The sequence below is a fragment of the Ochotona curzoniae genome, unplaced genomic scaffold (assembly GCF_017591425.1).
Source record: "Ochotona curzoniae isolate NIBS_2020 unplaced genomic scaffold, NIBS_Ocur_1.0 scaffold_3208, whole genome shotgun sequence".
In the NCBI taxonomy this organism is placed as follows: Eukaryota; Metazoa; Chordata; class Mammalia; order Lagomorpha; family Ochotonidae; genus Ochotona; species Ochotona curzoniae.
In genome coordinates this window covers 56,753,007-56,763,550 of record NW_024467106.1, presented here as the reverse complement: position 1 = coordinate 56,763,550, position 10,544 = coordinate 56,753,007, and the positions used below count along the sequence as shown (strand labels likewise).

General features: G+C 48.0%; 1 protein-coding gene across 1 annotated transcript; it reads right to left on the bottom strand.

Moving 5' to 3' along the window:
* Window positions 1-415: 415 nt before the first annotated feature.
* LOC121144983 (spermatogenesis-associated protein 31E1-like) lies at window positions 416-4,279 on the bottom strand. Its single transcript, XM_040963611.1, has one exon. The coding sequence runs from the start codon at window positions 4,277-4,279 to the stop codon at window positions 416-418; it is 3,864 nt and encodes a 1,287-aa protein (XP_040819545.1).
* Window positions 4,280-10,544: the final 6,265 nt, after the last annotated feature.

Genomic DNA, 10,544 nt, shown 5'->3' with positions numbered 1-10,544 from the left:
GTTCCCTGCCTTCCCCATATAGTGTTAAAAAAAGGGAATAAGTAATTATACTGGCATACCACTATGGTTGATATATTAACCAGGTTTATAATGCCTGCTGCTTTTCTGGCTGCTTTTCTCCCAGTACAGTAACACTTGCTTCTTGCTCAGGTACAGGACAACCTACACAGTCACTTGCAGTTGGGATCCATGATGTACCTGTAGGCACCTCCCACAGGTACACAACGTTCAAGGTCAGGAATAGGAGGGATAAGCAGTTGCACTCAGGGAGAGCAGCTGACGGCTTCCTTGTGCCCACCCACCATCCCAGCACAGACAAAAGCCACACCCGTGATGAGAAGACATGTGTATTAGGAAGGAGTACATGTCTTTGTAGGAAGGAGACTTACGATGTGAAGGACATGTCGACACGAGACTAAGTGGATTTCCTCTGCAGAAATGAACTCTTCTCTGGGGTAAAACTTTTCCCACTAAGAAAGGCACTGGAAGCATGCTGTGTTTGACCAAATGAGACATCCTGCTGAAGCAGGTAGTTGCTGGGGCAATGCACGCGCCAGCTTGAGATACGTGTTACTGTCAGCCTGTGCTGGCTGGGGCTGGTTGGGGACACCAGCTCCCTGGGTGAAGACACCAGCTTGTTCTCCTTCTCTATCCACCTGCTCTTGACAGAACGGCTGAGGCCTTTAGGGGTGGTCAGCTTTATAAAGGCTGGATCTATCACCACCCTCTTTTTCTCTGGGCAGGATGAACCGCTGCGGAGGCTAGACCTCCCCAACAGCATGGCCTGAGGTTCCTTTTTCTGTAACTGTGCAGGACCAGGTTGCTGCTGAAGCCCCAGCTTGTTTATCAAGACCTTTGCCACAGCAGTTATGATTGCCTGGGCCTCCGCCTCTTTCCTCTCTGTGATCATTTTCTCTAGGCACGGTGTGTGGCTCTGAGCAGTGGCCGATGCAGGCATGCCACTTTCTAGGGTATCTTTCCACTCTGTGCCTTTTGGAGTAGGGCTAAACCACTGCAGGGAAGGCTTCATTGTTTGTTGAACATGGATGTCTGGGGGTGTTAGCACCTTCTGAGGCAGAAATGGCATGACTTCTGGTTCCCTGTCCCTGGTGGGGTGGCTCATCCCACCAGCAATGGTGACTCTTTTTTTGGCAGCCCTTTCTTTCAGTCCTTCAGATTTGGACCTCTTGTCAGGAGAAATGAACATCTCGCTCTCACTCTTCCATGGGCCTATAATGTTTGGGATCCTGGCCTCTTGTTGTCCCTGGTCATTCATTGCATTTGGAAGGCGGTCACTAAGCCCCTGAGGAGCAGATGTCTTGCCACTAGACAGACTCTGGGAAGCTACCCAAGAGGCCTGAGAAGCCAGGATATCTGTGGTGGGAAAAGTGAGAGCAGTGCCTTTTTGTTGGGTGATGCCAGCAACTTGACGTGGAGGCAGTTTCTCCGAGTCTACCTCTGCTTGGCCCTCCAGTTCATTGCTACCCTGTGCCCTCTGCCCCAGCTGTCCAGCACTACAAACAGCAGAAGTTCTTGGGGGCTGAGAATGTCTCCTGCTCCCCTGAGGTTTTAAGTTGAGACTCATATCAATGGCTTGCATATCTGTCATCACACTGGCTTCCACAGCGACACCCCAAGTATGCGACTTCCCTTTAGCCTTCCCTCTCTGACTCATGTCTTCAGCCATTGTAGGCTGTGATCCCTTTTTGGTCTTGTGCCTCTCTAGGCCGTAGCAAGGGTCGGCTAAGGCTGCTTTGTAACTCTTATCCTGGGGCTCACTCCTGGCCATCACTGGATCAGGCCTCCACTCTGGGCTCTCGACTCTTTGAACAGTCCTGCCCAGTTGGCTTCTACCCAAAGGAGTGGAAGTGACAGGCTCCGTAGCAGGCTGCTTGGGCTCCTGTCTGGTTGCAGGGGCCGCTGAGAATCCACAGGTGCAAGCAGTTGGCCTCGTTGTCGGGACCCTTTGGACTTTGATATGCTCGGGTGATGAGGGACAGAAAAGCTGCTCTGTGATCTGTCCTGACTGTTCTGCCCTCTGCTCTCTTGTCTCATTTTCAGCATGACTCTCCAGATAACTGGCAATTTTGGTTCTTATGTTAGCTTCAGCTGCACAGACAGCAGAGAGAGGAAGGGTGCACTGTGAGAGAGATGAAGCTTGCTTTGCTTCTGCATTGAGATTTGTGCCCTCATGCGCCTTCTTCAGCAGAAACCACCCATACCATGCATCAAACCTTTTTAGGTGTGTTTCCAGCAAAAACCGAGTGAGGGGATTGAGGAAAGAAAGCTTTCTGGATGTGTTCACACTGGGGGGTCGACTCTTTAAGAATATTAGCTTTCTGTGTTTTGGGGGGATGTTGGGCTTGGGCAAAGAATGATTTGCAACAAACCAGGACTTGCGCACTCTCACAGGGATCCTGCCTTCCTTGATCTGTCCCAATGTTTTGTTCAAATGGACATTCAGGGCCTTTTTTAGATGCTTCTTATCTGGACTCTTAGGTTTGTAATTTATACAGTCACACTCCCAAGGGATGGTGACGCTACATTTTGACTCATCCTCGTGATCCTCTAGAACTTTCACTGAGGCTCCTTGTGAATCCCAGGGTAGGTATTCCTGGTCATCAGCATCTAAATCCTTTTTGGCTGTGACTTGTTTGACTTTTCCTGCAGCCTTGCTCAAGGGTCTCTTAGAACACACATACCCTGATTCCTGTACTTTGGGGTCACCTGTATATGCCCAGGGCCGGGTGGGCTTGGAAAAGTCATGTTTTTCCATAGCCGGACAGTGACAGATCTGTGGGCATTTCCCCTGAGGCTTTGTCTGTTCCTGGGAATCCTCAAATTTGCATGGGGGGCCATCCTGTTCATCAGTAAGAAGCGTCACTTGACTCTGTTGTTCTGGCTGCTCCTGCTGAGAGCTGATGGAATCCCCAGGAAGAGTGGAGGCAGTCTTGTCAATCTGGGAGGCCCGCATGCCCTGGGGAAAGTGGGGAGTGGATTGGACAGCAACTTCCTTTGGGTTTTTGAATAAAGAAATTAAAGCCTTCCTTTGCTTCAGTCTCTTCTGCAAGGGCCATTCCATTTGCTGGTTCTTAATTGGGAGGGAAGACTCTGTCATCGTCTTCTCTTGAGATGGAGAACAGGGCACTTTATTGACCCCAATCTGGGGTGAAGATGGAATTGGTTCTTTTGGTAGATGGGCCTGGGTATGGAACTGACCCAGAGGTAGGGGCAAGTTTTGAGTCAAAGGTTGGCATTGGGGCTCATGAGAGGAGGGCAAGAGCTGGGCTTGGGAAAGCTGGGGAGGTATATTGGCATGGGTTTGTACTGGACAGAAGCTTGAGCCACCATTGAATAGGACTGAGGGTACTTGTGCAGAAGAAGGCTTTCTAGGAGTCCAGGCTGTAGCTACTAGTGACTCACTGTGCAGGGATGGGAGGCCCCAGAAGAGTTGGCTGTATTGCTGCTCTAGGTCATCCCCAAAGACCTCAGAATAAGAGAGATGCTGAGGATCTGGCAGCTGTGTTGGTTTGTTTCCCAGGTTCCAGAAGGGTTGTGGCATGGTGGTGGCCTGCTTGCTACTCAGGGACCTCAAGAAAGTTCCCAAAGACCTCAGGATGTAGCTTGAGTACCTTTGGTTCAAGAGTGACCCAGTCTTTTCTTCTGCTTTCAGCATCAGTTCTACTCTCTTGGAGATGGACATTTCTAGCAGCTCCTGTACATCAGGGTTGATGAAAGAGGGGCCACTAGCCTCTACCTGCCTGTGTGTGGCATCTCCCCAGAGAGAGGCCTCTGGTGGGTGGTAGGAAAGATGCCCTTGCTGGCACCTGCCATGTGGTGAGGTGAGGAGCAACAAGGCCTTGGCAGTTGGCCACCACCAGAAGAAGAGTGAAATAGAGCTGCTTAAGCGGTCAAATCCTGGGATGGCCGTGCCGAGAGATGCCAAGTAGGAGTTCCGTGGAGGAGAGTTCTCTGGGACAGGCCCTGCGGGGATTCTCTTCATGTCAGACTGGACTTCCTGAGGTTCTTCTGGCAGGAGGGGGGCCAGGGATGGAGGAGGAGGAGGCTGGGATGGAGGAGCCAGGGAAGCCAATGTGGACAAGGTGTCAGGAGAAACACCTTCCTCAGGCTCCCGGTGAGGCTGCTTGTTTCCAGCAGGTGCTGGTTTGTGCTTATCTCCCGGAAGATCCCAGTGTGACAGGTGAGAAATGCTGTCATCAGAGAGCTTCCCCACGTAGCTGTAGGAGACAAGAGGCACAGGCTGCAGCCTGGAATGCATGGGGCCAGGAGTCATGACCTGCTGGGCAGGGTTGGGTCCATGCAGTTCATGGTCCCTCTATTGTTCGCACCTGCCTTATAGATCTTGCTATCCTTCACCCGGGACTTTGGTCACATTCCATTCTATTTTATCACCCACTCCCAGAGTTATCTCCAGGCCCTGGATAATTGTCACAAGCTCTAGTAGCAGGAAAGGACATTGAATAAAACGCAAAGTCCTCACCTTTGCAGAAGCGAAACAAGGCCTCGAGCCTCCTTCAGGTTCTCCAGGCAATCTCTGCAGGCTGGAAATCAGGAGACTAGGTTATGAGGGAGACGGGAGGAGTATGGGTTCCCTCTAGGAGGTCAAGTGGAATGTCCCTTTAAGCGTGACACTGGGAGACTAGACTTCAGAGCCCAGGCGTCAATGTCCAACCCACACAACCCCTGACAATGACAAGGCACGGGGGGGGGGGGGAAGCTTTCGGTATGTACAAGTGCTTCTGCATCCATCACCCATTGCTTTCCTCAAAACTCTCTGTGAAGGAGGAAGGGCCCATGGGGTTATCTCAAAGAGGATTTGGCCTTTCTGGGATGAAACACTTTCTCCACAGCTGGACTTCAAAATGTAGGCAGTGTTTGGCACACTCCATGGTTCATCACAGATTCATCACAGCCCAAAATGTATACTGGTTCTAATCTACTTCTCAGAAGCCTCCCCACAGACATGTTCAGAATATGGGTCTATCTTCCCACGGACAGGAGAGCTCAAAGCATCTGTGAGGGCTCCAAGTCAAAGGGAAGAACCTTACCTTTCAGAGCTCTGCTCTTCTCCTTGTTTGTGGTCCTTCTCCTTGTCTGTACTTGACCCTGAGAGATAAGCAAGACAGACTGGGACACAGTTCTCTCTCCTTCCCCTGAACCAGCCACAGACATTCAGTGCTCTTGAATAACATGACTTACTCCATGTTGGTAAGGATGCTCTGTGCTACTTCCTTTGCTCATTTTTGTCAAAAAATGTTTGATTGGCAAAGACAAAGTCTCCATCCACTGTTTCATTCCCTGAATGGCTACAATGGTCCAGACTGAACAAAAGCTCTGCTTGAACCATCATCACTTGAACTAGGCACTCCCATGTGCAATTTGGGTATCCCAAATGACCAAATTCTTGCCTACCTTATTATTTTTTTAATTCAACAAAAATATTTCTTATTCCTCTAAAAGCCTAGAGATATATTCTGTGTAGGATCTATTGTAGGCGTCCTTGCTCACTGGTCCCTTCTTGAGTAAACAGACTCAGTTCTGGAGCACATCTGAGCTGTCAGGGAGCATTCCTGCTGCCTGAGGTAATGGATGACTCCAGGCCCTGAATGGAAGCTCTCACCTCCCAGCACAGCCCTGAGATGAGCCCAGCTTGGGTAAAAAGCATGCTCTTGAGCCACTTGTCCCAGAGAGGCAACTGATGAGCCAGGGCTCAGAACCTGTGGCTCTCCCACTGCCCTAAGAGATCTCAAATTCTGTGAGTCATATGAACATTGCTGAGTTAGAGTCCAGCTGAGGCCCACTGCTCTCCAGTGCCCTCACGGGGATAGCCTGAGAGCTTCACATCAAAATCTTATCTCTCCCTGCCAACTGCTGCAGGACGTTTCCTGAGATTTCCCATCTACAGAGTCTCTCTGGTTGACTGGGAACATGAAAATAAGAGGGGAAGAAAGCAAAAACATCATTTGTTGGATTCTGGCCAAGGGTTCCTTACTTTCCTGCTGTTCCTCCTTTTCTTGTGAGGTGGTGAGGATGGAGGTCTGAGGATGAGAAATAGGAGGAAGAGCCCCAGTCCACACAGGAAGACAACCACAATGTCAGTGCTGTAGGAAGTGCAGCTGGATCGCTGCCACTGCACACGGACACCTTTTGGAGGAAAGACTTGATGCTCCATCCATTGACTCTCACTTTCGCCCTCAAGCAGCTGAAACTTTTAGTAGAACAGAGTAAGAACCCCAATGCCCGCATCACAGAGCTATGGCCTCCTCATCACAAAGGGGCTCTGATACTTGGGAGGGGCAAGGAGAAGAAGGGGCTGACCATGGCCCCTCCCCCATTACCCAGCCCTGTCTATCTCTCCACTCTCCTGGGCCTTTCTACAAAGCCTCCATCCAAACCCACCTGATCAGACTGTCATGGGAAATACACAACAACACTCGGCAGCTCAAAGACAGAGAAGAATGAACTGTGGGGCCTGATGGGCTCTGCTGGGTATGTCCCTGAGCTCTCTGATTTATTCCTCCATCCCATAAGTCAAAAATCATATATGATTTCTCAGGAAATAACAACAGTGCATACATATCCTATCAATGATACTTGATAAAAAAAAATCCATAGAGATCCAAAGACAAGATCTTTTCTAATATCACTAGTTTCGCTCAATTCTTTTTTGTTTTTATTTTTAAAGATTTATTTATTTTTATTTGAAAGGCAGGCATTACAGAGAGAGAAGGAGAAATAGAGAAAGAGGATTTTCATGTTCACTAGCTGGTTGGCTGCAACCCCACATCTCTCATATGACTGCAGAGGCCCAATGGCTGGAGCCATCTTCTGCTGCTTTTCCAGTTCATAAGCAGCAAGCTGGATCAGAAGTGGAGCAGCCAGGACATAAACCAGTGCACATATGGGATGCCAGTACCACAAGTGGAGGATTAGCCTGTGTGAGCCACTGTGCCAGTCCCTGAAGTTTGCTCTTTCTAATTAGAACATCAGTTGTGTTTTTGGCAACCACAGTTAATGTCTAGGAGGAGGAAAAAAAAGGATAATCTCGGACCTTAGTTCCCCCATTAGACCAGCTTCCAGTCATGGATCTCATGCACACTTCTGGTGTTTGGCTTAGCTTGACTTGGCCCACCTCCAGTCCTTATCTGTGGCCTTGCCAGACTAGCTTACACTAATTCTGGCTCTTGCTGGTGGGTGGTACAGCTCAGCCCTGCCTGGCCCATTCCAAGACCCAGCTCTCATGTGGATCGGCAGGTGCAATGACCTAGCCCAACCTGCTCCATACTCACACTGACTCTTGCAAGTACCAGTGAGTGTTGAAGGCCAGCCCAGTCTGTCACACCCCCAGACTCAGCCCACACAGATGCCAAAGGATGCTTCAGTTATGTTCAACCAGGTCCATCCCCATTCTTGGTTCTCGCACTCACCAGTGGAAACTACAGCTTAACAGTGGTGTCCCCTCAGCTTTCCTGCCAGGCCTACTCCCAGCCATATCTTGCATGTTCCCACGATTGTTCCAACCCAGTCTGGCATGGCCTAACTACAGTCTTATCTCTTGCCATTGGACGTTGCAGCCTGCCCTGGCTTGGCCTGCTCTCAGTCCCAACTTTCACTGGGGGTTGCTAAAGTCTAATCCTGCTTAGCAGATCCCCATTCTTGGCTGTCATGCAAACTGGTAGGTGTGATAGCCTAGCTCTGCATGGCCAGCACCTGTTACTGGCTCCTGTGATGCCAGTGTGCTATGGTTTGGCTCAGCCCTGCCTGATCTACCTGCCTGAGCCAACTCATACTTGCCAACAAATGGAGCAGCCTTGTCTGGCCTCACCAGCACCCAGCACTGACTCATGTGCTCACCAGTGGGAGCTACAGTCTGCCAGAGGAGTTCTCCAAGTTCCCCCACCAGCAGCAAGTGTTAGGCCCTAACCTAGCACAGTCTGCTTCTCAGTCTCTGTGTGTGCTGATAGATTTTGTGTGATAGATTTTCACATCCCATTCTTGGGGAGCCTGCTAGAGCTTCTGACCTGTTCCCCACTCCAGTTCCAATGATTGTCAATGAGTTCAATGGTCATGCCTAGTTTAGTCTATCGTCACCCGCAGCTCTTGAACAAAGTCACAGACATTGCTGAGACTCAGGGGTGAGCCCACAGAAGCTACTACCAGATTCAGTTCTCTCACATACCCTTATTGTCATGGCCCAGCCTAATATGATACATCCCCTGTTCTGACACTCACTGGTAGGTTCCATGATCTGGTCCTGCCATGCAGGACCCCTGCCTTAACTTTCATGTGTTGCAGTGGCTGATTGTTAGAAATGAGTGATACTAACTAGCCCAGCTCAGGTCTCAGGGAGAGTGCATTGGTTTGACCCAGAAAGATCCTCTAGCCTTTCTCCCTGAACCACTCCATCTCAGCACCCTTGCTAACATGTAGGGCCTGGTAGGTCAAAGTCCCCCAGAAGTCATTCCTCACTTGTAACATTCTCATTCAGCAGTACCCCCTCTCACATGTTGCCATACCCCCGTCCTTGAGCAATCCATATCCCCAGTGTCCATGAGCATGTGGGTTTCCTGGTCTTCCTGAGCTTGTTCTTCTGGTGGGGTGGTGTGTTGGCCCACATCCTATCTGCCTGGCAGGGACCAAAGCACTTGAACAGATCCCTAGCACACCACACCAGCGTGATGGTCTGTGGCCCTCCCACCAGGCCCCAAGCATATATGCGAATCTCTAGGCCCACTCCCCTAATGGCAGAAGCTGGCACTACATATGAGTTTTAGGGTTTACTTGCCAGTAGCTACAATAAGGTCATTTGGGTTTTTATAATGACTTCTGTTGAATATATAGATCAATTTGGAGAGTCTCACTATCTTAGCAAGATAAATCTTCTAGTCCATGAATACAGGATGTCCCATTTATCTATATTTTTCATAATTCCTTTAAACAAAATTTTACAGTTTTCAATATTGGTGTTTTGTCTTTCTTGCACTTTTTTTGGCAAAAGTTATTCCTGGGCTAACATTGTGGTGTAGCAGGTAAAGCCATCATGTGCAATTTAAGAATCCCATAAGGGTATAGGTTCATGTCCCAGGGGCTCCACTTGTGATCCAGCTCTCTGCTAACCATCAGGGAAAAGTAACAGAAGATGACCCAGGTGCTTGGGCCCCTTACATCCACGTAGGAAACCCAGATGGAGCCCTGGCTCCCGGCTTTGGCCTGACCCAGCTCCAGCAGTAGTACCCATCTAGGGAGTAAACCAGTGAATAGATTTCTCTCTTTCTATTTCTCTTTTTTTTTCTGCAACTTTTTCAAATGGAAAACAATTTAAAAAGTTATTCCTAAGCACATTTTTAGATATTAATGTAGGTGGAATTATTTATATTTTATTCTCCTTTCTAGTTTTTCATTTTCAATGGTAGTACATTGGGATGCAACAAATTTCTTGATATTGATCTCCTGTACTGAAATTTAGTCTTTTTTAGTATTTTTATCTATATAAAATGAGCAAATGTCACATACTTCACAATATAGATTTAGGAGCATAGTGGTACCTTCTGCTCTATTCTCCTCTTGCCTGCATTTCCCACCCACATTAAATCTGTGAATTGCTTTCAGTAGGATGCACCTTTTGAGAACACACTGTTATTTATGTGCTTATGTATTGATTGATGTTGTGTAACAGCCCTGGAAAAGCCTGCACTATAATCTTGAAAAGAAGCTGTGAGATCAGACACTCTCATGATGATTTTTACTTTAGGGGCAGAACTTCCAGCTTTCCTACACTGAGTGGGATATTAGCTTGTTGGTCCTTGCTCTTGTAGATGTTTTCTGTCATGACAGCAAGTTCCATTCCGTTGATTTGGTATTTTTACTATGAAAATATGCTGAATTTTCTCAAGTGATTTTTCTCTGTTTATTGAAGTCAGCTAGAAAGTAATTAGGATACTTCTGTATTAAAAAAAATAATTCGTGTAGGAGGGAATTTGGAAAGAAGGTAAGGAAAATTCCAGAGTCTATGAAATTGTATTATAAAGTAAAAAAGAAAAAAAGAAAAAAAGAAGAATTCATGTATAGAAGGCTTGGATTGTGGTTCAATGAGCTGAGCTACTGCCTGAGATGCTGGCATCTTATGTGGGTATTGGTTTGAATCCTGGCTGCTCCCTTTTCCGCTCTACTCCTTATGAATGTGGCTGTGAAAAGCCCAGGTGATTGCCCCACTCCATTCACAAGCAGACCCGAAAGAAGCTCTCGGCTTCCACCTAGCCCTTCCCTGGCCAGGAAGTGAACTTATTGATGGAAAAATCTCTTCTCTCTCTCTCTCTCTCTCTCTCTCTCTCTCTCTGTAGAACTCTGAATTTCAATAGAATAAATTATTCAAGTGTAGAAAAACATTTTGTATACTATCAGCCTCAAAGGGTGTTGAAGATGGAAATCCCATCCCTTCTTTTTTTTAATTTTTTTAAAGATTTATTTTTATTATTTTCTCATTGGAAAGGCGGATATACAGAGAGGAGAGACAGAGAGGAAGA